General features: G+C 38.2%; 1 protein-coding gene and 1 non-coding gene across 10 annotated transcripts in view; both read right to left on the bottom strand.

Annotated features, from left to right (window-relative positions):
- The window catches only part of LOC125157121 (P2R1A-PPP2R2A-interacting phosphatase regulator 1-like), a 103,023-nt gene that overhangs the window by 55,630 nt on the left and 19,992 nt on the right, over nt 1-27,401 (bottom strand). For 3 of the 9 annotated variants that reach the window (XM_047843365.1, XM_047843366.1, XM_047843364.1), the window contains 8 exons: nt 25,720-25,788; nt 15,831-15,874; nt 15,673-15,727; nt 14,112-14,201; nt 13,624-13,712; nt 12,958-13,022; nt 9,109-9,205; nt 4,274-4,333 (listed from right to left, as the gene is read on the bottom strand). In XM_047843365.1, coding sequence (XP_047699321.1) covers nt 4,282-4,333; nt 9,109-9,205; nt 12,958-13,022; nt 13,624-13,712; nt 14,112-14,201; nt 15,673-15,727; nt 15,831-15,874; nt 25,720-25,788 — 561 coding nt within the window. In that variant the 3' untranslated portion in view covers nt 4,274-4,281. Of the gene's footprint in view, nt 1-4,273; nt 4,334-9,108; nt 9,206-12,957; nt 13,023-13,623; nt 13,713-14,111; nt 14,202-15,672; nt 15,728-15,830; nt 15,875-25,719; nt 25,789-27,401 lie in introns of those variants that run through there. The other 6 variants (XM_047843368.1, XM_047843367.1, XM_047843369.1 and 3 more) reach the window with 4 other exon arrangements.
- LOC125158082 (U6 spliceosomal RNA) lies at nt 10,789-10,895 on the bottom strand. The gene has a single exon (XR_007149190.1). It is a non-coding gene; the product is annotated as a U6 spliceosomal RNA (small nuclear RNA).

Here is a 27,401-nt window from a genome sequence, read left to right as displayed (position 1 = left end):
TCAACCTGTCCCATATTTTTCCCTAAGAAAAATTTTTAGAAGAATTGCTGTGCCAAGAGAGGTGCACATTTTGAAGGCTTCTGATACATACCACCAAATGTCCTCCACAAAGGACATTAAGAACCCACTGCAGTGAATTTAAACACCACTTTCCCCATACTCTCAACAGCCGTGTATACTACAAACACATTTTAAATCTCTGCTAGTCAGGGGCGCCTGGGTGGCTCAGTCGGTTGAGCGTCCAACTCTGGCTCAGGTCATGATCTGGTCGTTCATGAGTTCGAGCCCCACGTCGGGCTCTGTGCTAACAGCTCGGTACCGGGAGCCTGCTTCAGATTCTGTGTCTCCCTCTGTCTCTGCCCCTCCTTCACTTGCGCTCTCTCTCAAAAAAATGAATAAACATTAAAAAAGAAATCTGCTAATCACTGTGACATGGGAATGTATTCCAAATAAAGTTTAAGAGAGGTTTAGCTGAACTTCCCTTGATAGTCCCAACATGCTAGCCTCAGCACCTTCCTTTCCAAAGGCTTCACACTTATGAAAAGATTGTCTAAGAACAGGACTCAGTGTAATCTACTGCAGAGTTTAATATAAGTCGAGTTAAGGAAGCAAACTAAATCCTCCCTTTCAGAAGAGTGAGACTAGAAATGAAAGTATAATTAGGTTCCTCTGCTAGATAATGTAATTTCAAAATATTTACCTCCTCAGGGGCGCCTGGGTGGCTCAGTCGGTTAAGCGTCCGACTTCGGCTCAGGTCATGATCTCGCGGTCCGTGAGTTCGAGCCCCGCGTCGGGCTCTGTGCTGCCAGCTCAGAGCCTGGAGCCTGCTTCGGATGCTGTGTCTCTCTCTCTCTCTGCCCCTCCCCCACTTGCAGTGTGCCTCTCTCTCCCTCTCAAAAATAAACAAACATTTAAAAAATTTAAAAATATATATATATTTCCTTCCTCAGCACAAAGTCACAAACCAGCTATTGGCGACTTTCAAGTGTGCCCTCTTTTGTGTGTGTTCAACGGAGAGTTACCAAGCACAAGAGTCATGCCATGAAATCAACTAAACCGGTTAGAGGGTTTTTCTTATAGCCATATCCTAATCATCAAGGAAAAAGAAAAACTATTTTGCTGGTGGTCTGCTATTTACTACTAGTTGAGCACTTCTGAATGTGAACTGTGCCAGGGCTTTTAGAGTCGATGTAGCTTTTTGTGCCCTGTCTCCTTTGCTTCTCTGAAACAAAAATGCCAAGTGTATCTTTATTTTGTTTTGTCTCAAGCTGTAGTCACTAGAAGGAAAATTTTACGGTGAGTGTTTTGTCAGTGGGAACCTGTACTAATATGGAAATCCTGAGAGGATCATTTATCCACACAAAACAAGAAACCAGGGGGAAATGAGCTTTCCACATTTCATCATAAAGCATGCATAATTCATACAAGAGAGGCAACTATTGATGAGGCTGAACAAAATGAGTTTCTTGTTGCCAGAAAGAATCAAAATATTAGGAATCGAGCTCTCTGATTTCCTAAATACTTTCTTAAAGCCCTCAGAAGCTCAATGCCATCATGCATCTGTTACAGTAGCAAAGATGAAGGCAAATGTTTTTCCAGAATCAATAAAATTTTAAGTGGCAGACCGGACCTTGTAAATATCTAGTTCAACTGTATTGTACAGATTGGAAATCTGAAGCCCAGATTGGTGAAGTGACTCTGCTGAAAGTCACACAGAGCAGTGACCGAGCTGGAGCCAAAGTCAGGTCTTCTGACTCCTATACTCATAATATAATTGGGTCATTCCCCTAAAAGTTTGACATAAATAGTTATGTTAATTGGGTCATTCCCCTAAAAGGTGGACATGAATAGTTATGTTACCAGTTTACTTTGAAGTCAGTGATGCCACGGAGATCTCCAATTTCATATATATATAGACTATTGGTCAATTTGTAGGATTCAGTTAATAACTGCATTAATTTAATGCATTTCTTCTGAGAGGCCATGGTCATTAAGGTCTCCCACTATTAAGAAAGTTGAGCAAGTTTCCAAGATTCCTATATATGACTCTCTCCACCCATACATTCTAGACATTTATAAAAATCAATCTCATTTACTCTTGGGTTAAGAACCACAGTGGAAGAAATCTGTAAGAGATCATAGAGTTTAAGGGAAACAAAGTTACCTTTTTGCCAGAGTACTTATTGTTCTTGGGCCTTTTCTAAATGCATAGTTTCAATGATCTGACAGTGAAGTCTACCTATATGATATATTTTTCAAGCTCAACTTTCAAGATCTAAAATATTTAAAAACACTTGAGGCAAATTGTAATTAGTTTTCTCCATAGATATCCAAAGTATCATACGTGCATTTTCATCGTGGATATTTATATATAGTTGCTTCTAGGTGAATTTTAAAAATTCATTTAGGAGATGAGATTAAATATATCTTGTAGTGGGAGTAGTAATAATTCAAGGAGCAGGGACAAAGATTAATGCAGAATTAGAATCTTAACTCATCTGCTTTTAATAGCACATTTGATTTGTCTCTGTTCTAAAGAGCCAATGAAACAGGCCACCTAGATACAAATTCTAACCCCATCCCCCGTTTTTTAACATAAGAGCTTTCTGATAGTGAGAGTTGTCCAACAGCAGAATGAACTGTTGTGTGAAAGTCAGTTGATTACTATAAGATTTCAAGCTAAGGCTAAAAGATCATTCGAGTGGAATTCTTAAAAGGATTTCTGCATTGAGAGGTCCATTAAAAGGCTTCTAAAATCCTATCATTCCAATATTGTGTTTCTCTCCTACTTTTATAGTTCAGACATCCTTTCATACATGTATCTGTAGTCATCTTAGATTGCCTTGTCTTGTATCATTATTATTTTTGTACTTATTCTGCTTGAAGGCAGGGATGGCATTTCACTCATCTTCATATATCTTACAATTTTTTTTTTAATTTTTTTTTCAACGTTTATTTATTTTTGGGACAGAGACAGAGCATGAGCGGGGGAGGGGCAGAGAGAGAGGGAGACACAGAATCGGAAACAGGCTCCAGGCTCCGAGCCATCAGCCCAGAGCCCGACGCGGGGCTCGAACTCCCGGACCGCGAGATCGTGACCTGGCTGAAGTCGGACGCTTAACCGACTGCGCCACCCAGGCGCCCCTATCTTACAATTTTAAATAGAGTTTCCTGACACTTAATTGAATATACTTGAAATTATAAGCTTGATTGGTCGATTTAGTCATAAATCTTAAGAACTGTAGTTTTTACCCTGACCTGAGAATCTGACTTATTACCAGTGAGTCCTCATGTCAGGATGAATCTGGAGTGCTGCTCTTTTATAACGTTATAAGTAAAGTAGGAATATTTGATCAAACATGAATATATATTTAAGGCATAAAAATGATACTCTGAAAATATTTTAAAAACAGGGGCGTCTGGGTGGCTCAGTTGGTTAAGCATCCAACTCTTGGTTTTGGTTCAGGTCACAATCTCAAGGTTTGTGAGATCAAACTCCACATGGGGCTCTGCCCTGGGCACGGAGCCTGCTTGGGATTCTCTCTCTCCTCCCCTCCTCCCTCTGCCCCTCCCCCATTCATATTCTCTCTCTCTCTCTCTCTCTCTCTCTCTCTCTCAAAATAAATAAACTTAAAAAAATATTTTAGAAACATACTTCTACTTTCATTTATCCTTTTATTGACAATGTGAAAACTGGTGTATATGTACATAAACATACATATATATTTATAAACAAGCATATATTTATAATATATAAGAACAAGACAGGAGTGCCTGGATGGCTCAGTCGGTTGAGCATCCGACTCTTGATTTTGGATGTGAAAATTAATGTATATGTACATAAACATACATATATATTTATAAACAAGCATAAATTCAAAATATATAAGAACAAGACAGGAGCGCCTGGATGGCTCAGTCGGTTGAGCATCCGACTCTTGATTTTGGATGTGAAAATTAATGTATATGTACATAATCATACATATATATTTATAAACAAGCATAAATTTAAAATATATAAGAACAAGACAGGAACGCCTGGATGGCTCAGTCGGTTGAGCATCCGACTCTTGATTTTGGATGTGAAAATTAATGTATATGTACATAAACATACATATATATTTATAAACAAGCATACATTTAAAATATATAAGAACAAGACAGGAGCGCCTGGATGGCTCAGTCGGTTGAGCATTCAACTCTTGATTTCGGCTCAGGTCATGATCCCAGGGTCATGGGATTGAGCCCCGCATCGGGCTCTGGGCTGAGCGTGGAGGCTGCTTAAGAGTCTCTCTCTTTCTCCCTCTGCCCCTCTCCCCTGCTCACGTGTGCACTAAAATAAAATAAAAAAAAAAGAAGAAGACATACCAATGCTATGTTCAATACGGTCACCTCTTATTCTGCTATTTTTTTAAATGGGTTATAAGATAGATGATTTAAAAAACTAACAAGAAAAATAAGTCAAAATTCTAAAAGTATCCTGCTGCAGGTTAAATTGTGTGCACAAAAAGATAATGTTAAAGTCCTAACCCCCAGTATCTGTGAATGTGACCTTATATGGACAGAGGATCTTTGTCGATGTAATCAAGCTACGATGACGTCATAATGGATTAGCTTGGACCCTAAATCCAATGACTGGTGTCTTTATAAGAACCACATGAAAACACAGGGATACAGGGAGAAGCCCATATGATGACAGAGACAGAGACTGGAGTGATATGTCTGTAAGGCAAGGATTTTTGGCAACTGCCAGAAACTAGGAGAGAAATATTAACAAATTTTCCCTCAGAGCCCCCAGAAGGAAGATCTCTGTTGACACCTTGACCTTGGACCTTCAGCCTCCAGAACTATGAGATAATCTATTTTGACTGTTGAGGCTACTCAGTTTGTGGTACTTTGCTATGGCGGCCCTAGAAAACAAATACATGCCTTTTACTATGAAAACTGACATTATAATCCTTTGGCATGTTTAGGATGACAAAATAATAGTCTTACAATAATTTAAAAAAAATCAACCAGTCTGACAGGTATGAGGTGGTATCTCACTGTTGTTTTGATTTGTATCTCCCTGCCCAGCAATTGCACTACTAGGTGTTTACCCAAAGGACACACAAATACTGATTTGAAGAGACACATGTACCCCGATGTTTATAGCATAGCAGCACTATCAACAATAAGCAAATTATGCGAAGAGCTAAAATGTCCATCAAGTGATGAACGGATAAAGAAGATGTGGCATATATATACAATGAAATATTACTCAGCCATAATAAGAATGAAATCTTGCCATTTGCAATGAACTAGATGGAGCTAGAATGTATTATGCTAAGTGAAATAAGTCAATCAGAAAAAGGACAAATACCATATGATTTTTTTCACTCATATGTGGAATTTAAGAAACAAAACAGATGGACATAAGGGAAAAAAAGAGCGAGAGAGGGAGAGAGGGAGAGACGGGGGCAGGGGGGCAGGCAAACCATAAGAGATGCTTAACTATAGAGAACAAACTCAGGGTTGATGGAGGGAGGTGGGTGGGGTGATGGGCATTAAGGAGGGCACTTGTGATGCGCACCGGGTGTCATATGTAACTGATGAATCATTAAATTCTACTCCTGAAACGAATATTGCACTCTGTTAGCTAACTAGAATTGAAATAAAAACTTGAAACAAACAAACAAAATAAATAAATAAAAATCAACCACAAAATCTCATCATGTGAAAGTGAGAACTACTTTGGTCTCAAAATCATTTAAGAAATGAAAAATCATTGGGGCGCCTCGGTGGCTCAGTCGGTTACGCGTCTGAATCTTTGTCTCAACTCAAGTCATGATCTCAGGGTTCATGGGATTGAGCCTCATGTCAGGCTCTGTGCTGACAGTGTGGAGTCTGCTTGGGATTCTCTCTCTCCCTCTGTCCCTTCCCTGCTCTCTTTCTCTCTCAGAATAAATAAATAAACATTTAAAAAAATAAATGAAAATCATTTAAACAGATCCTCCTAATACCAAACCTTAAAAGGCAACAGATGGGAAAATTGACTACAAAGTCCTTGATTCTGAGCATATTATAGTAAGTGTGGCACCCTGGAGTACAACTAAATAAAAACTAACTGAACAGAGTTTAAAGGAATTGTCTGAGTTGAAAGAAGTGTATTGAGAATGTGCAGATTACCAAGATTTAATCATCAAAAGCTCCTTATACAACTGAGTAGTAGTCCTGCCCCCATTGTTCACTTTCTCCATCCTTGGTTTTTGTACTCCAAAGGTTTTGTATTTTGAAAGACTTTTTTTTTTTTTTTGGCTAAAGTGTCAACCATACAGGAGGACACTATTGTCTGTCAATGATCTACAAATTCAGCAAGGAACATGACTGCCATCACACCTCATCTCATGAGGGCCCCTGTATCTGTTCACAATTGGTCCACCGAGGGTCAGGTAAGTATAGAAGCTGAGTAACGAGGGCGATATTGATAGTTCACTTGTCCTTGGCCAATTTGTAGAATCGTGTCTCAGTTTCCAGAGACCATCATGAACTCAGTCATCTCATAAGTATTCATTTACTCATAGGTTGACAGAATCTTCCCCCACATATGTAACCATTAATTCCACTGGGGCCACTGTCAAACAATTCTTGGTGTAACAGTCTTTTTCCTATGTGGGGCATACCTATATCAGATTTTCATCATTCTGATGACTTCTAATGACAAGGAAAAAGTTTTTATAAATATTTTAGATAACCATCCCTATTTTGTTAGCTGAGGAAATTTAAACTAATTCTCAACTTCATTTCATGAGGATACATTTATATTTTTCAAAATGCTAGTGCTATCCTTAATTACTTAAAGCACTTACTTTAGATTTTACATTTTTAACACATACTTTTTCTTATTCAGAAAACCCTTAAGACTTTTAAATACAAAATTGGGGTTTAAACAAACATTTATAGCCCTTAGGGAACAACTGGAGGCATATGATTCTTGCAGAAAAACCCTAACATATTAAGCCTTATTTAATCAAATGCATAATCATGATCATGAATAAAAAGTAATTCCTAGAAATGTAAAAGACCACCATTTATCAACATTGTCTTTTTTCCACACTTAATTAGAATATAAAATTGATCAGGGATAATCAGGTTAAGTACAAATTGAGTGAAGTCCCAATTACATATTATTTTCTTGCTATTCAATTAAATTTTTTTCATCGTTTCCCCTACCTATTCCTTCCAAACAAATTAAACATCCAAGGATTCATGTGCAAAATAGGCAATCCTTGCATCAGCATGTATAACTAGCTTAGTTTTAAAAATAAGTTTTTTTGGGGGGCACCTGGGTGGCTCAGTCGGTTGAGCGTCCGACTTCGGCTCAGGACATGATCTCGCGGTCTGTGAGTTTGAGCCCCGTGTCAGTCTCTGTGCTGCCAGCTCAGAGCCTGGAGCCTGCTGTGGATTCTGTGTCTCCCTCTCTCTCTGCCCCTCCCCTGCTCATGCTCTGTCTCTCTCTCTCTCTCTCTCTCTCTCTCTGTCAAAAATAAATAAACATTTTAAAAAAATTAAAAATAAGCTTTTTAGGGGTGCCTGGATGGCTCAGTCGGTTAAGCATCTGACTTGATTTCAGCTCAGGTCATGATCATGACCCGCATGGAGCCCCAAATAGTGTTACATGCTGGCCCTCCCCAACACGTGTGTGCTCTCTCTAAATAAATAAACATTTTTTAAAAAGTTAAAAACTGCTTTAAGACAGGTGATTTTTCTAATTACTGAAAATATCATTAAGAACTAGCACAGGTATTCAGTACAGAATTTAAAAAATTATTTTACTTGTTGATTAACGGAACAATTCTATTTCATCAGAACTTAAAATTTTATTTATTCAGATAAATAAATAGAGTTCTGAATTATGTTTTTAAAAACTCAAGGTGCAGCATGTTTCTACACATTAGCAGCTTGAAAATGTATGATTGTATCTTCAATATAGTTCTTATTTGGAAAACATCTTTGAAAATATCACTACATTGCTTTTAAGGGCAAACACAGGAATTAGACATGCAAGTTCTGTAGATAAAGAGAATTTTAGGAAATTGAGAAAATAAGGTAATAGGAAATAGCCTAAGTTATATCTTGCAATTATTTTTTTAAGTTTATTTATTTATTTTGAGAGAGAAAGAGTGAGCACACGAGCAGGGGAGGGGCAAAGAGAGAGGAAGAGACGCAGAATCCCAAGCAGGCTCTGCACTGCCAGCACAGAGCCCAATGCGGGGCTTGAACTCACAAAATATGAGATCACTACCCGAGCGAAAGTCAGACGCTTAACTGACTGAGCCACCCAGGCACTCCTAAAACACACAATTCTGTTATTGCTCTAACGTGTGTGTGTGTGTGTGTGTGTGTGTGTGTGTGTGTGTGTGAGAGAGAGAGAGAGAGAGAGAGAGAGAGAGAGAGAGAGAGAGAGAAGCAAATGTGTGTTTCTCCATTGGTGAGAAAGTCTTGGGATGGGTGAATCACTTAGCGGAAAGTTCGTCTACTACAATAAATGGAGAACGAGAATCAGAAGACGACACGGGAGTTTGTGACGGTGCTGATGCTAACTGGTGAGTTCTAAGAAGATCCTGCGCTGCTACTGGTTCTGCCAAGAGTATTTGAAGATAGACCAGGGGAAGAAAATACCATTCACTGACAACAGAATTCAAAAGATCTCTGTGTACTCCGCTTTGTCTACAAACAAATACAAAATATGTGAAGCAAAGAACTGGCCCTAGTTACAAGAGCGATTTCATACGTTCAGCCTAACAAAGCACACAAAAATCCAAGGTAGAAAAGATGGGCAGAAGATAACTTTTTTCCAAGCTTGCATTTTTATGTATTTCTCTGATACCTCTTAATCAAATGCCAAAACCCCACTTCTAAAAATGTATCCAGCATATATTAGTGTCACACATAAACGTCAGGGAGAAGAACTAAGGGTAATAGCATCCATTTGGGATATTAGTTGGATGACTTCTAAAAATATTTAATAATAGACCAGACTTCTGAATATATACAATAGTAAAAACAGACTTAAAAAGCAAGTGAAAAATGGCCAACGAATGTTTAAAAATTCATGTTAATACTCACCAAACATTCACATCAGACTGTTGGGTAGTATCGGGAGAAAGCATGTTGGTCGTGCCTTCGAAAAATCTCTTAGGCGGATCTTTAGCTATCATTTCACCTATGACGAGAAAAGCAGACCAAGGCAGAATATGTTTTATCTAGCATGCTTTTTGCTTTTAGTTGTAAACAATTATTATAAAATACATAAAAACACAGAAAAAACTTTTACTGCCCCATTACCCAGAGATAACCACTTTCCAGTAATTCCTAAATATGTGTGTATATATATGATTGTTTTTAAACAAAATTGGATTTGTATTGAATATAATACTGATACATCGTCTACTTTTTGTTTTTAATGAGTATAATTTTCTCATATTATTTACTAAATTCTACAACGTCATTTTATAGAGCTATGTAGTAAGGCTGTATCATAATTTAATCTCATTCCTTATTTTAAATGTTTAGGTTATTGCTGTCTGTATTTTGCTAAAAATATACAATGAACTAAATAGACCAATTCTTTTATAGCATGCAATGAACAAAATAAATATATTTTTAAAGAATAAGGAGAAGCACCTAATGTCAAAAAACTATACTGCTGTAATCTTAAGTCAAAGTAAATGGTAAAATCTGCACAGTGTTACATAATCGTGTGATAACCATGTCTGGATGAGAGAAAACTAATGTTCAAGCCCATAACTCGTAGAGTGAAATATATATGAATGATGAAACACTAAGGCCTCCTACTCATTAAAAAATATCTCTAGGAATAGGAGCGCCTGGCTGGCTCAGTCAGTAGAGCGTGCAACTCTTGGTTGTGAGTTCAAACTCCACGTTGGACACAAAGTTTACTTAAAAATAAAATTAAATTAAAATTAAAAAATATACCCCTAGGAATAGAAATTCCACAGACCTTCCTTACGAGTATAATCATGGCTCATAAAACTCAAAAGAGGTCTGGGTATCCTGTCCCATGCCAGATTACAATTATACCATTACGGAGAAATTACTCACCTCTCCTTTGGAGTTTAAATTAAAAGCAAGACAAATCAAAACAAATTCATCATAGAAGAAAATGGAAATTTTCTTTGCTGAAACCATTATTACTTGTAAAATTCTCTTTACAGCTTTCTAATTTCTGCAGATTTCTCAGGATTCCCACTTGAAGCCTTATTTGCTCTTGCTTATTCCCAATGGAAGTAACTGCCTTCATATGCTTGGAGATTCTAACAGTGATCTCATACTCTCTTCCATTTTTTAGAGTTCTCATTGTTTTTCCTCCCTCACCCAGGACCTCTTTGGATTTTTTATGCCCTTTTCCCCCATATTTCATTAATAGGCTCCAAAGAGGACATCACTTATTGTTTCCCAAATGGATATTCATATTCTAAAATAGATAAATAAAATTAAATTTCCGTTTAATCTGGTACTATCTCTAAAATGCCAGATGAATTTTGACCAAACTTGTATAGGCTACCTTCAGACTATGGTCTGACTTAAAATATAGACCACGTAGTACATATAGAATTTGCTTTGGAGTTCTTACGGACACTTCAAAGAAGTGAGTGAGGCAGTCATCCTCCAGAGCAACTGAAAACCAGGTACAAGAGGCTTGTGTGAAACATGACACATCCACCAAGACACTGGACAGAAACCAAGTTTATTATGTCAAAATTGTATTATAAAAATATATATTTTTTTAAATATGGAAGCTTCACAAATTTGTGTGTCATCCTTGTGCAGGGGCCGTGCTAATCTTCTCTGTGTCGTTCCAATTTTAGTATATGTGCTACCAAAGCAAGCACTAAAAATAACTTTTTAAGTCAAATTCCGGGGCACCTGGGTGGCTCAGTTGGTTAAGTGTCTGGCTCTTGATTACGGCTCAGGTCACGATCTCACGGTTCAAGAGATCAAGCTCTGCGTCGGGCTCTGTGCTGACAGCGTGGAGCCTGCTTGGGATTCTCTCTCTCTCTCCCTCTCTCTCTACCCCTCCCCCACTTGTGCGTGCATGTGCACTCTCTCAAAATAAATAAATAAACCTAAAAATAAATAAATAAATCACAACTTCTAAGAAAATTCCAGGAATTTTCAATGTCATAAAAACATTTTATGCATAAGTGTCTTAAAAGGAGAATTATTTTAATTTAGTAAAACACTGTCTTTAAGTGTATTTTATTTATTTATGTACTTATTTATTTTAAAGATTTTATTTTTAAGTAATCTCTACACTCAATGTTGGGCTCGAACTCACAACCCTAAGATCAAAAGTCACACACTCCACTGAGCCAGCCAGGTGCCCCTAAGCATATTTTATCTGAAATACTGAAATGACCCCAACTTCCTAACAACTCCTAAACTATTAACATATTTAAACGCTTTCTCAACACTAGCCCCCAACTTCACAGCACAGACAAAATACTCCAAAGCTAGGTCATTGATCCATCATCATAAAACGATGTGCTTAGTTTGAAAGAGTGTTTTCCAGAACTGATCTTGTCTTAGTCCTAGAATACAGGAAGTACACAGTTAGTTAGATGTGTTGTTAGGGCAACTGCCATTAATTTATCCAAAAATACATGGAAGACTGAAGTACATTTCAATTTCTTTCTCTATAGTTTGCTCTCCTTTCCCTTCCCCTTCTCCTTCTTTTCTTCCCCCCTCCCTCCTCTTTTTCTTCTTTTCCTTCTTCTTTCCTATCTTCTTTTTAAAGCTACTTTTTTAAAGTTTATTTTACTTATTTTGAGAGAGAGAGAAAGAGAGAGAGAGAGCAAGCACAGGAGGGGCAGAGAGAGAGAGAGGGAGAGAGAGAGAGAATCCCAAGCGGGTTCCGTGCTGTCAGCGCAGAGCCCAATACAGGACTCAAACTCACGAACCGTGAGATCATGACCTGAGTGTAAATCAAGAGTCGGAAACTTAATCTACTGAGCCACCCAGGCGCCCCTCTTCTTTCCTATCTTAATGGAATTTTCACGAATACACATTTTAAACTTTTAACCTTCTTTCCTATTTATCCATTTTCCCTCCTTATTATGGTTAAACTTTGTATTAACTTTAAAACTCAGTAGTGGTATTAACGAAAAAGGAAGAATAACCTAGCTTAGTGAGGCAGGATTGAGAAATGGGATCCAGGGCTGTGGGAGTTAAAAAAAAAAAACAAAACACTACTGTTTTTTCCACTGTCTTTTTATTACGGAGTAGGTGGGTATTTTTCATTAATTTCATTAATTTCCAAAATTAATCCCCATAAAGAAGTGAACCGTCAAAGAACACACACCTTAGCATATATTTTAAGTGTAGAAAGTGGGTCTGATTTGTGTCAACTTACTCATACGATGTCAACAAGTAGGTGTGGCGGCAGGCGGGGCGGCAGGGCAGGGGTCGAGATTTAGCCGAATACTAGATGACTGATCCATTCTATCTGTTCATTCACTCATTCCCCACTTTGTTTTCACAAGTAGTTAAGGCAGCTAGCCTTGTGAATTATACTTATATAATGAAAATCCTAAGAGTTGACTAAGCTGGAATTAAATTTCTCAATTCACATTTATATGGCAGTTTATGGCTTTTTAAAAAAATTTTTTTTAAGATTTTATTTTTGAGTAATCTCTACACCCAGTGTGGGGCCTGTATTCACAACCCTGAGATCTAGTCGCATTCTCCACCGACTGAGCCAGCCGGCACCCCAGCACTTTATAGCTTTTAAAATCGTCTTTATGTAGTTTGAGTAAAATGAAAGGCCTCTAGTAACTTCTCAAATATATTTTAAATAAATCCTTTAAAATGAAATTTTTATAGCACTTGATTTTATATAATACTTTATAAAAATAATTCAAAGTTATATTTATTTTTGCTAGTAGATAAAAGTACCTTTTCTTTTTAATGATCCAAAGATACTTGGTCTAATAGTGTTGGTGGGGCTTTGATTTCTTCTTCTAAAATAAAATTATCACAATCATTACCAGAAAAAAATTTGAACAAAATCAGCTATGACTATTTCATTAGAATAGATCTAAGGACATACACTAAAAAAGGACTATGTAGTATCACATCATTTTATTGCTTTTCTCTAAATCTGGGTTAAAAACAGGAATGCCTCAGGATAGCAAACTGTCTTACAGTTTAGAAGGATTCAGGATTTTTTGAAATTATGGGGGGAAAAAGCTAGAAAGACCTACTGTTCTGGTTGTGACTTGCCTTGAATCAAGGTGAGAATCATCGGTAAATGAGCAGGTGCAGCTGTTTACAGCTCAAGAATTAGCTTTGATCCTTATCAACAAGCTTGGAGAGGAAGACTATGTTCAAACAGGGTTAATGAATAACTGATTCTTCATACATTCACATGTTCTCACATGTCCTTAACTCACTTGATTCTTTTCAATATACAAAATGGTAAACCAAAACAATGACATCTTAATTTAGCAAAAAACACATTACTTCTGTGGTTGTCATAGAACCTGGAGCTAAAATTTCTTGTAAGTTTCTAAAATTCTTATTTTATAAGCACTTTGGTATTTTCATACAACATGAACTTACATTGGAAATTGTTGCGTAGGACTGGGACTAGGACTTGGAGACAGAGCGGTGTAATTCACATAAGTTTGTAACGATGGAGAAAAATATTGCTAAAACCAAATTAGAACAGAGGGTTTAAAACCACCACTCTTCTCAGAAAGCAGATCAGTGGTTTCCTAGTGGGGGCAGGGGGTGGGGGAGAGAAGGCAATGGACTACAAAAGATCACGAGGACATTGTCTAGAGCGTGGGAACGGTTCTACATCCGGGTTATGGTTAGGGCTACAGGATTATACACAAGTACCAAAGTTAATGAAGTCACATACTTCAAAGTTGGCGACTTTTGTTATATGTTAATAATAGTTCAAGAAATGAAAAGGAAGGGAAAACTGTCGTTTAGGATCAGATGTGCTATAGCAAAATATATCCCCCCCCAAAGTTTGGGTGGTGAAACGTTAATATCTCATAGGTATTTCAAGGGACACAGATTCTTAGGCTCTCCTTTCTTACCTTCCCAATCCCCCTGGTGGGAGAAGGTGCTGGGGGTACTGGAATTAAACCAATGCACTTTGAAGATGGTTTCTCTAAATCACTGGCACTCTGTGTAGGCAGAAAGCAGTGTACAATTGGAGCACCAATTGCTTCCCTATCAAACACTTAAGGAGATAGCTGCTGCATGGGGAAGGGAACCCTTACTGAATCAGTGAGTGCACCACGGTGAGGAGCTCACATCATCCTAAAACAAGCAGGGAACCCACGATTCACCTCAATAAGCCAAGGCACCCTTTCCCCTTTTAGAAAAAAGAGTCACATGGCAAGTCGAGGGGCTTCCCTAGTGTCCCCAAAGATGTAGAACATGAATACGTGATATTGAGCCATACTTACTAGTATATACACAAATCCTAAATTAAAAATTTTCTCTTCTGGTTTGACCTGTACCTTGTTTTTGAAGACTACAATACCATTTCCAGGAAACAATCAAAAAGGATTTGGTTAGAACTAAGATACAAATGAGGCAGCAACGATAACTACAGCTATAAAAAATGTTGATAGATTTTATATAGATAGAATCAGTATTGCATAATTCGGGGCTTTGAAATGTGCTCTTTTGTTTTCCGAGACGCAGGTAAAGTTACGTGTTCCCTTACACATCCTAACACATTCACAGATTCACTCCCTCGTGCCAACACCTGAAGTAATTAGAAGTGGGTCAGTTAAGGGAATGCAGCAGCATCCATAAATTGTGTTGGCCCCAAACATAAAAAGGGGCAGACTCCAGAGGCTATCTACTCATTCTTTAGGACCCACTCCCAAACCAGGGATAGATGCCCGTCTAAGGCACTCAGGGCTCAAAGGAAAATAAGATGCCACTGTTTCTGCTGATGACCCATTTTCTAATCTAATCATTCCCAAATCTGGAAACAGACATCTAACCAGAATCTCTCCTACTCAAATTTCAGCTCAATTCCTGTTCTATCATTATCTGAGATGTCCATGGAAAAGAAGCCTAAACATCACTCAACTTCTACAACTAAGTAAGACCATAATGTGTACAGAGACATGGAAAAATGTTACCAGGGGATGTAATGAAATTCCAAATATGTTCAAATTAAAGGTTGCATGTTAAAATGTTAGTGTGAGTATATACGTTACAGGAATAAAAATGCAGTATTTATCCAAGAAACCCACTGTCTGTGGTTTAAGACTCTAATATGTAGTTAATCAATTATGTAGAAAGGAGTGAAATCATTTATTGTTTTGTCATGTGAGCAATTTGACCAGCAGAACTGAACTCTTCTTAGACTTACTAGGACAGAGGAAGCTGGTCCAAAACAACGATGGTTTTGTATCAGACAACTATTTACTGTGAACCCCACTTTCAAATGATGTCAGTTATTTTTACGAGTAAGTCATAAACTGTTTCTTAAGAGCGATCAAAAATGATTTATGCAGCATATAAATTTCAGTTTCAAACGAGAGCTTGGATTTCTAGAAATTACAGCAGAAGTAGGTATTGCCAACACCGAAAATCAGTAAAACTTTCAATAAAAGTGAAATGTTAATACCATACCAGTTTCAAGCTTTCTTCCCAAGACTGACTTATCTGTTTTGCAGTTTGTACCTCCCTACAAAAGAAGAGATATCAGTACTGCAGTTTGCCTAACCAAAAGAAAAGACATAACTGAATAGAGAAATGATCAGAATAGTAATTCAAAGCACACGACTCACCATTCATGCATTGCTTCTCTATTTACTAAATCCATGCCTTCTTCCTGAAAGGCAGAACATGAGAATAAATGAATACCCGTTCCTATGGTTTTACAAAATTGTTTCATTTGGTTGTACCTTTATCATTATTCACTGGGCTCTAGAAGAGCCAGAGTGTAAACAAATCTCTAAACACATGTCTAGTTCTCTACTTTTCATTATTGAACCTACTACACCAAAGATCTATTACTAATGCATTGCAGTACATCAGATATGCAGAAACTTCTTAGATGAAACACTTTGTACCTTTCCTCATGCAAAAGAGAAAATGTCAAACATTTATTGTTATACTATTTTTCCTACGATTCATACTATGATACTCACAAATATTACTCATAGTCCAAAGCAAACTAAATGTCTATCAGTATGGGTTTGTTTAAGTAAATGATGGTGCAAACATGGATTTAAATCTAGTCGTTGACATTGAGAAACATGTATTACATATCAAGTAGGAAAAATCCTCACATGCTATTTATGTAAAATTATAAACAAGAGGTGTTCAGAAGGATATTCACCAAAAAGTTCACAGTACTTATCAATGAGTAGTGCGGTTTAGGGTAATTTGTTCTTTCTTTCTTTGTACTTTACCATAGTGTTTGACCTTTTTTATAAATGCAAGTATAATTTCTCACATAGTTATTTTTATTTTTTTTAATTTGTTTTAATGTTTTATTTATTTTTGAAACACAGAGAGACAGAGCACGAGCGGGGGAGGGGCAGAGAGAGAGAGAGGGAGGGGGGACACAGAATCGGAAGCAGACTCCAGGCTCTGAGCTGTCAGCACAGAACCCGACGTGGGGTTCAAACTCACAAACTGTGAGATCACGACCTGAGCTGAAGCTGGACGCTTAACCGACCGAGGCACCCAGGTGCCCTCACATAAATATTTTTAAAAATAATCCACATATGGAAAGATACTGTGTTCATGAGTTAGAAAACTTAATACTGTTAAGATGGCAATACTATCCAAAGTGATCTACAGATGCAATGCAACCCCTGTCAAGATCCCAGTGGCATTTTTTGTTTTGCAGAAATACAAACACCCAACCTAAAATTCACATGGAATCTCAAGAGGCTCTGAATCACCAGAACAATCTTGAAAAAGAAGACTAAACGTGGAGGATTCACATTTCCTGATTTCAAAACTTACTACAAAGCTATAGTAATCAGAACAGTGTGGTACTAGCATAAGGGCATATAGACCAAAGGAACAGAATAGAGAGCTCAGAAATGAACACTCAGATACATGTTGATTTTTGACGAGGGTGCCAAACCATTCAATGGGGAAAGGACAGTCTTTTCAACAAATGGTGCTGAGAAAACTGAACACCCACATGCAAAAGAATGAAGTTGAAACCTTTCCTTATACCATATATAAAAATTAACTTGAAATGGATGAAACACCTAAACGTAAGACCTAAAACTATAAAACTCTTACATGAAAACATAGGGCAAAAGCCTTATGAATTGGATTTGATAATGATTTCACAGATGTAACACCAAAAGCACAGGTAACAAAAGAAAAAAACAGACTTCGTAAAAATTTAAAACTTTTGTGCAACAAAAGACACGATCAAGAGAGTGAAAAGAAGCACAGAATTGGAAGAGATATTTGCAAATCTTACATTTGATAAGGGATTAATATCCAGAACATATAAAGAACACTTACAACTCAACAACAACAACAACAACAACAACAACAACAAAACAAACAACAAATTAAAATATGGGCAAAGGACTTGAACAGGTATTTTTTCAAAGATATACAAATGGTCAATAAGCGGGGCACCTGAGTGGCTCAGTTGGTTGAGCCTCTGACTTCAGCTCAGGTCATGATCTCAAGCTTATTGAGTTTGAGCCTCACATCAGGCTCCGTGCTGACGGCTAGGAGCCTAGAGCCTGCTTCCGATTCTGTGTCTCCCTCTCTCTCTGCCCTGCCCCCACTCATGCTCTGTCTCTCTCTCTCTCTCTGTCAAAAATAAATAAACATTACAAAATTAAAACAAATGGTCAATAAGCATGTGAAAAATGTTCAACATTTGTCATTAGGGAAATGCAATTCAAAACTGCAAAGAGCTAGTACTTCACACTCATTAGGATAGTATTTGTTTATTTGAGAGTGAGAGAACATGAGCGGGGGGGGGGGGAGGGACAGAGGGAAGGAAGGGGAGAGAGAGAGACAGAGAGAGGGAGAATAAGAGAGAATCTTAAGCAGGCTCCATGCCTAGTATGGAGCCCAATGTGGGGCTTGATCCCACAACCTTGGGATCATGACCTGAGCTGAAATTTAGAGGTGGATGCTCAACCAACTGAGCCACCCAGGTGCCCCAGAATAGCTGTTATTTAAAAATGTGGAAAATAACAAGTGTTGGTAAAAATGTGGAGAAATTAGAGCTTTTAGACATTGCTGGTGGGAATGTAAAATGGTGCAGACTCTGTAGGAGACAATTTGACAGTTTCTCAAAAAGTTAAACATTGACTTACCATATTATCCAACAATCCCACTCCTATGTATATACGCAAAAGTATTGAAAACAGGAACTCAAACAGAGACTTCTACACCAAAGTTCATAGCAGCACTATTTATAATAACCAAAAGTTGGAAACAACCCGGTGTCCACCACCAGATGAATGGATTAAAAAATGTGATATAAACACAATTCCATACAAAGGAATGAAGTTCTGACACATGCTACATATAACATGGTTGAATACTGCAAACATTATGTTAAGTGATATAAACACAAAAGAACGAATATTTTGTGGTTCCACTTATATATGGTACCTAGAATAGTCAAACCTTCATAGAAATAGAAAGTAGAATAGAGGTTACAGGAGAAGGAGGTTAAGTAGGAAGTTACTGCTGAACGGGCATGGAGTTTCTGTCTGGCAGGATGAAAAATTCTGGAAATGAAAAGTGATGATGATTGTCCAACACTGTGAAAGTACTTAATGCCACTGAATTGTACTCTTAAAAATGGTTAAAATGGCTTTTAAAAAAATCCTACAGTCCAAATTCACCCTGGTATTCTTAAAAACATATTTTACACATAATAAAGTACCTAGGACACAGTTGGGCAAATATGGTGCTAAATATGATGGGGAACATGAAATAAGCAGATGAGCTTTCCCGAAAATGACCTAGAATCATATTTGAGAGACAAATTTTATATACATCAGGTTGGTGCTCTCCAAAGTAAGCATGATCATAGCCCAGGAAGTATACATGGTGATTCACAGAGAAGCAAAAAAAAAAAAAAAAAAAAAATTCAATTTACACATTTTAAATCTAAGATGGTAAGAAATGAAGGTTTGCTAATATTAGATATACAGACTGACACAGGTGCTCTCACTCAGCCCATGGAGACCAAAGATCTTGCAAAAGAACAGCATTTGGGGGGAGGCTAGTTGTAATGAGTTGCAAGTTAGGTGGCCACATGGATATATTATCTAGTTTTAATTAAACCGAGTTCCACAAAATGGACAAGTATCTTTTTTTTTTTTTTTTTTTTTTTGATACTTTCAACGTTTATTTATTTTTGGGACAGAGAGAGACAGAGCATGAATGGGGGAGGGGCAGAGAGAGAGGGAGACACAGAATCAGAAACAGGCTCCAGGCTCTGAGCCATCAGCCCAGAGCCCGACGCGGGGCTCGAACTCCCGGACCGCGAGATCGTGACCTGGCTGAAGTCGGACGCTTAACCGACTGCGCCACCCAGGCGCCCCAAAATGGACAAGTATCTTAACAAGATTTCTATAAAGAAATGTCGGACAGAAGATTCATAATACAAGTCTAAGCAAGTGACAGGGAGGTGACAAAGGTGGCGCTTGTGCTACTCCTAGCCCAGCACATCACCTTCCACCTTCTTGTGAAAACACAATGCTGAACTAGTCTCTGTCAAGGAGCTGGCTAAAATAATTTGAGGTCATGAACACTACTAGAAATATGGACCCACATTCCCTCTCAATAATGACTCGTAATTAATACAATACATTTTAAAATGTCCTAAAAACATCATTTCGTCTTTATCTCATCCTTTCTGTATTTGTGTTGCTCATATATTCTATGACTCACGTTACATACCAGCTTGGAAGTACATATCCATAATGTAAATACAGTTTACATGTACTGGAAGGATGTGCTAAAACATTTTGCACTGATGCAGTGTATGATCAAAAGAGCTTAAATATTACCGTCTATATAAACAATACACGTTATGGGTAGTCTGGAATAGAAGAGTGGCGTGAGTTGTGTGAATGAAAATTTGACCTAGGCCCTGAAAGTGGTTTAAAATCTGGACAAGCAGAGGGTGGAGGGGAAGGTATTCCAAGCAGAAGGAAGCATGTGAACAAAAGCTTAGAGGAGGGAACGAATATGGCAGGTCTGAGGGGAGTGAGACCGGCTTGACTGAAACAGTTTGTACTGAGAAGCGATGAGGCTAAAACTGGAGAGGTAAAACAGGGCCAGATTTCTAGGATCGTAAATAATTGAAGGGTTGGGACTTAAAGAGTTTGCACAGAACACCATAGTTGTTAGGACCACAGGCTTTGGAGCCAAACAGAACTGGGTCGAACCTGGGCTCTGTAACTTTTTACCTGTCAATCCTAGGCAAGTGAATTAACCTCAGCCTCAGTCTCTTCATTCCTATGAAGATGATGATACAAACTGAGAATAACGAAGTGGTTGTACAGTTCTTATCACAGCGCCTGGCAACCTATGTGAGTAAGTGCTCGCTACAACCTAGCTGTACTTACTCTTACTCTTATTCAGTAGGTAATGGGAAGGCATTATAACTTTCTGCACAGGGGAGAAAAAGGTGAAAATGATGTCTCAGAGAAGTGATCTTGCTGTTGGTTGTGGAAGTCGGATTAAACTGACAGAGATAGGAAATCTCTTAGAATATTTCTACAGTAATCTGGATGGACCCAAGGGACAGAAGGAAGTGGGAACAGAGAGGATGTTGTCAAGGAAGAATTAATAGGATTAGATGCCTAATTAGATACAGTAGAAAAATAAGGAAGAACTGAAGGTGAACCTAGAGCTTTGAGTTCTTTTGATGTCATTATGGAAAGTGAGGGAAATTGGGAAAGGAAGTTTAAGAAGTTAGTCTTTAAAAACAATGGAGTAACAGTAAACCTTTTCAACAAAATGTAAAGTTAGTATAGTCCTTCCACCTAATACTGATGTAGACGTTTTCCTGTAGTGAGAAGCTCAAAACACTCTGTAATTTACTCAACGACCAAGAGCAATTTTTCCCGAAGTAGGACAGGATTTTGCTCACTGTTCCGTTGGAAGTTGGAGCATTACCCAACATCAGCTATTTTGAAGGTTGTTAGTAAAAGCAGGTTGACTCTTTTATCATTTATATCTTGCCTGTTTCCAAAATGGATATGAGATGCTTATAATGAAGTATGATTGTTAAAATAAGGATAAAAAGTCAAGAGGGGTACCTGGGTGGCTCAGTTGGTTGAGCGTCCGACTTTGGTTCAGGTCACGATCTCACGGTTCGTGAGTTCGAGCCCCACATCGGGCTGGCTGCTGTCAGCCTGTCAGCGCAGAGCCCGCTTCAGATCCTCTGTCCCCTTCTCTCTGCCCCTCCCCTGCTTGCGCTCTCCCGAAAGTAAATAAATACTAAAAAAACAAATCAAGAGCCACATTATCTCTGAGGGACAAACAGCGCTGCCTGCTAGAAACCCAGGTTAAGGAGAGTTGTTGCACTTGAGCACTGAACTTAGCTTTCAGCTTTTTAGTATCCAAGGTAAAAATGGAAATGGTGAGCTACCCACTGTGCTCTCTGAAGGTGAGTATGCCTGAAAGATTTTGGTTGCCCGGTGTCGGCACAGGGCTTAACAAATGCTTGCTGAAAGAATGAACAATTTGTGAGTTAAGGTCAAATTAAATTTCCTTTAAAACAAGTTAGGCTATTCCCTTAAAGAACATCTCTTCATAAAAAAGACCAGGTACTTGGTAGGTTCCAAGGAAGACCGAAAAACACAGAACAGAAATCTAATGCCGTTGCTTTCCTAGACTAGAAGTGGTAGCAAAGTCCCTAAGACAAAGTAACTGTGAAACTGTGATAACTGATATTGTCCCTGTTAAAATCATGCCCTCTACTCCAGCTGGCACAATGTTTTAAATGGCTGCATTTCATAAAGTTCCCTTACATTTGTGTCTAAACCCAGTTTAATTTATCCAAACCAGTTGAGATAAAACAAAGACTATAATACATGGTGCTAAAGTTTACATCTGTGAAGATATAAATAGGAGAGATGCTAGAAATGCAGAGGTAGTGTGCAAGTAGGTAATTAAACTGATGCTACTTAAGGTACTGCAGAAAAAGTCAAGTTCTTACTAGGTATCAATGATTTTATATCCTATTTGACAAGTCAGGAAATAAATGTAAAATTATAGAACCATATACCATGAACAAACTGTTATGGGTGGAATAGTGTCCCCCTAAAATCCATATGTCGAAGTCCTAACCCCCAGTGCTTCAGAATGTGACTTTATTTGGAGATAGAGCATTTGCAGAAGTAATCAAGTTAGAACCAGGTTACGAGGGTGGGCCGTAATCCAATATGTCCTTATAAAAAGGAGAAATTTGGAAACAGACAAATGTGTAGGGAAAACACCATGTGAACATGAAGATGGCTATTTATAGGTCAATGAGAGAGGCTTGGAACAGATCCTTCTCTCACAGCCCTCAGAAGAAGCCAATCCTGCCAACACCTTGATCTCAGACTTGTAGCCTCCAGAGTGGTGAGAAAATACACTTCTGTTTGGTGAGCCCCCCCCGTGTGTGGTACTTTGTTGTGGCAACCTTAGAAAACGAATACACAAACTATCTCAGCAGCGCGGTTACTTATGTTTAGGGCTTTGGTATAGGGAACTAAAAGCCGAGTGCTTCCAAACCTCTTGAAACATAAACTCAATTGGTATTAGGAAAGGAAAAATTACATGAAAAGAATAGTTCCTAGGGGCGTCTGGGTGGCTCAGTCAGTTAACTGTCCAACTTTGGCTCAGGTCATGATCTCGCAGTCTGTGACTTTGAGCCCCGCGTCTGGCTCTGTGCTGACAGCTTGGAGCCTGGAGCCTGCTTCGGATTCTGTGTCTCCCTCTCTCTCTGCCCTTCCCCTGCTCACGCTGTGTGTGTGTGTGTGTGTGTGTGTGTGTGTGTGTGTGTGTGTCTGTGTTTTTCTCTCAAAAATAAAAATTAAAAAAAAATTTAAGAAAATTAACTTCCATGGTAATCATCTCACAATACATAAATCAAATCATTACTGTACATCTTATACTTATACTGTATACTTATACTGTACATCTTATACAACCTCATATGTAAATTACATCTCAATAAAACTGGGGGGTGGACAGAAAATTAACTTCCAGCTTCATTTTCTCACGCTCTCTAATACCTAGAAAACAGCTAACAACCCCTGTAGAGAAAAAATTACCCATTAGCCGCCTACTAGGAAAGGGGCAACTTAAACCACACATCTACTTAAATGTTGACCCAGGACCTAATATTGACTTGGTATGTGTGCTTATTTTTTTTTTTAAACGTTTATTTATTTTTGAGACAGAGAGAGACAGAGCATGAATGGGGGAGGGTCAGAGAGAGGGAGACACAGAATCTGAAACAGGCTCCAGGCTCCGAGCTGTCAGCACAGAGCCCGACGCGGGGCTCGAACTCACGGACCGTGAGATCATGACCTGAGCCGAAGTTGGACGCTCAACCAACTGAGCCACTCAGGCACCCCAAGTATGTGTGCTTATTTAAAAGTAAAAGAAAATTTATTCAAATCAGTTTATAGGAAATACAGGAAATAAAAGAACATATTAAACAACATCACACAGAAGCAGAATCAGAATGTAGGGTAGTCTACATGACAAATGGCCTGGTTTCTTCAAAAAATAAGTGGCATGAAATAAGAACAGGAGGAAAGGCTATTTTAAATAAAAGAGATCTGAGAGATCATAGTTGGAACATGTTTGGATCAGCAGAAAAGATACTTTGGGGAATAATGAAATTTCAACATAGACTGGTTATTAGATGACAATACAGAATAACTTAATTTTGCTAGATGTAATGATGGCATTGTGATTATGTAGGAAAAAAGTCCTTCTCAGAGATTCATACTGAGTGTTTATGGGTAAAAAGATATCAAGATTTACCTTCAAGCATCCTCCTTCCCAAAAGGTTAATAAGATCAATAGCTAAAAAGAAGCCATAGTTAAAGCATACACATAAAGAAATATGCAATTTAAGATATGTGTAAGGGGGTGGCTGGGTGGCTCAGTTGGTCGAGTGTCCGACTCTTGCCTTTGGCTCAGGTTATGATCTCACAGTGTGTGAGACTGAGACCCGCATCAGGCTTTGCACTGACAGTGTGGAGCCTGCTTGAGATTCTGTCTCTTCCTCTTCCTCTGCCTCTCCCTCGCTCATGTTCTCCCTCCCCACTCAAATATTTTTAAAAAATATTTTAAAAATTAAAAAAAAGATACCAGACCATTAAGTTGCTGAAAATAAGTCTTAATTTTCCATTCAATCAGTACCCAGATTGAAGTATTTCTGTTTTCCCATTTAATTTACTTTCTACTTGTGTTTCATTTTAAATGTTTATATAATGTATATTCTGTCACTATGGAAACAGAGTGCCTTATGATTTATTTTACAAACCAATTAAATTAATCTTGAGTTCAAGCTTCATAATCAAATAGCAACATGTAATCAATTTCTAAATATTGGTCTCATTTAGAGGAAGCAACAAAGCAAATTGCACAGATAAACCAGAGGTCATCTCACCTACTAGTTTTAGGCTCTTTTGAATTTCTAAAATAGCTCCATACTCACAAAGACAAAGAATGTTTTATCTACTAAAAAGTAAAAGAATCTTTTTACCATACTATTTTTCTACTGGATGATAAACTGGACCTTAGGGAAGTCATGGCGTGAGAGGGCGAGAGGGAAAGGAAGCAGAAGTTGGAATCCTAAACACCAGGCTCATGAGATATTTTGGCTTTTTTGCCACTGAAATAGGGAAAGGGTAGCTGGAAAGGAATCCAGTAATTTGGGGCTAAATCTGGCTCTGATAGTCACTGACCCTGGACATTGGGTAAATTACTAAATTTCTCCCATCGTTAGATTCTGATCTTATAAGGTTGTTGCGAGATAAAATGAAACCACACATGTGAAGTACCTGTTACAGCACTAAGTGAATAATAAGTGCTCCATAACAGTTAAGCCCCTCTTGAACAAAAGTCTGCTTGTAGCTGGGTCAGAAAAATCCCACCACCTGTGGAGGAGTGGGGATTTGATCTTTTGAGTTCTGTGGCTAATCTTTGGATAATTAAAAGGTTTAACTGTATTAGGCGTTTGCTATTAAACACACACATGCACACACACACACGCCTGCACAAAACGTAAGCCAGTGAAGTACAATGTGTCCCTGAACTCAGGTCACTAAGAAATGAGCACAGAACGATAGCATAAAGGCTGTTCATCTGTCAAAAAATTTCATCTGGCGGTTTAAAAAACACCATGATAACTATGGTTATTATGAACCTAAAAAATTAATTTTTCTAGATAGCATTCCTTTTCTTTGAGAGCTCTGAAAGAAGCCAGATTCAAGGTAGAAGAATACACTGTCTTTCTGGAATCTATCAGTTTATAACCCGAAGAAATACAGGACTCCATAGTTGCTTTTGTTTTAGAGGAACCATTCCTGGAATTAAAAACAGAATCACACGTGACCTCACTTGGAATTACTGAACGCTAGGTATTTTTCTAAAGAAAAATAAAGTTTCCTTTTTTTACTGAACAGCTATGAGTTTCGAAAGTCTTCTTACCTGTTTGATTTGGTGAAGGCGACCAAAGGAAGCATGACTAGGAATGGGAATGGAAGAAGGTGGCAAAAACTGAAATTTAAAATATAAAAGTCAATACCCAAAACTAACATAACATTGTTAGTTACACTTCAATAAAAAATAAATAGAAGTCAAGCTGGCTTTAATGTTGCTGATTAATTATTTCTTTGAAAAAAATTTTTAAAGCTTATTTATTCTTGAAAGAGTGAGCGAGGGAGGGGCAGAGAGAGAGGGAGACACAGAATCCGAAGCAGGCTCCAGGCTCTGAGTTGTCAGCACAGAGCCCGACGTGGGACTCAAACCCACGAACTGTGAGATCATGACATGAGCTGAAGTCGGATGCTTAACTGACTGAGTCACCCAGGCGTCCCTTCTGATTATTTCTAAACATGAATGAAGTCAATGTTGAATTATCTAAAGTATCTGAGTGTCTAATCCATGCTAGCAACAGTATTCGTGAAGTTTAAAATTAAAGAAATAATAAAAAATCCCACTGACTCTTGACTGAAAATTATAGTAATCAAAAGTCTATATACATCAAAACAGAACAAAATAACTGTTAACATAAGAAATACAGAGCAGAACATCAATAGAACATTTTGCTTATCTCTACCTTTGCTCTCCCAAGGCACTAGATCTTAAAATCACCTGATTTTTTCTTGCCAGTTTTGCCTTGCAAAAACAAACAAAAGAACCCTATCCAGTATCTTGGAACCCAGCTGAGAAAAACATACTTTCATAATACGGAATGACTTAAGGCAATCACTTCCAAGTAGCCCAGCACATTTTACTCTTGCTCGTTCAGATACCTGTTGTCTAGACTACTTTTTCCCTTTCTGCCTTATCTCAAAGCTTATGAGGACCCACACAAGAGAGACATGAAAGAATGGAGGGATTTAAAGCTAACTGGGAAAAAGAGGCTTGCAAATTACCTTTAGAATTCATTTATCCATTCTACGTGTATCCTGGTCAGTCCTTAAAATGCCAGATAATGAATCTACCATATCTTACTTCTACATTATATCTTAAGAGCACACTGAGTTGTGAATTTGGAAATACTTGATGAGGTAAAGCACTGTGCTAGGCCCTGAAGACTCAAAGGTAAATAAAACATTTTCCTATCCTTGAGAAATTCAAAGTGTAGGTAGGGAAAAGTAGGCCGGTGCCAGAACGAGTTATGATAAGTGAGAAATCAAAGCACAGAGCCTATATCTCTGCCTGGGGTCCTAGGGAAGGCTTCCTGGAGGAGGGCAGGGATTCAGTAGAGAAGAGGAAGCAGGGTATTTCAGGGAGTGGGAAGAGATGCTTAGACAGAGGCATGTTTGGAGAACAGAGACATTCAGGGTGGCTGAAGTTTGGTACATGACAGAGCATGAAAGGAAGCAAATCTGGGGAACTTTGGCTGCAACCAAATGGTAGATTCTGGACTTTAGCCTTTGAGCCCAATAGGAAACCTAAAGCATAGGTCCTTCTGAGTTCTTCAAACTCAAAGGTATTTTAAATGTTTATTTATTTACTGAGAGAGAGTGTGCACACACACGTGTGTGCCCAACGGTGGGGGAGGGGAAGAGAGAGAGGGAAAGAAAGAAAGAGAAAGAGAGAGAGAGAGAGAGAGAGAGAGAGAGAGAATATCCCAAGCAGGCTCTATAATGTCAGCGCAGAGC

This window comes from Prionailurus viverrinus, chromosome X (genome assembly GCF_022837055.1).
Source record: "Prionailurus viverrinus isolate Anna chromosome X, UM_Priviv_1.0, whole genome shotgun sequence".
Taxonomy (NCBI): domain Eukaryota; kingdom Metazoa; phylum Chordata; class Mammalia; order Carnivora; family Felidae; genus Prionailurus; species Prionailurus viverrinus.
Note: the sequence above shows the minus strand (reverse complement) of the source record. Positions and strands in the feature narration are given on the sequence as shown.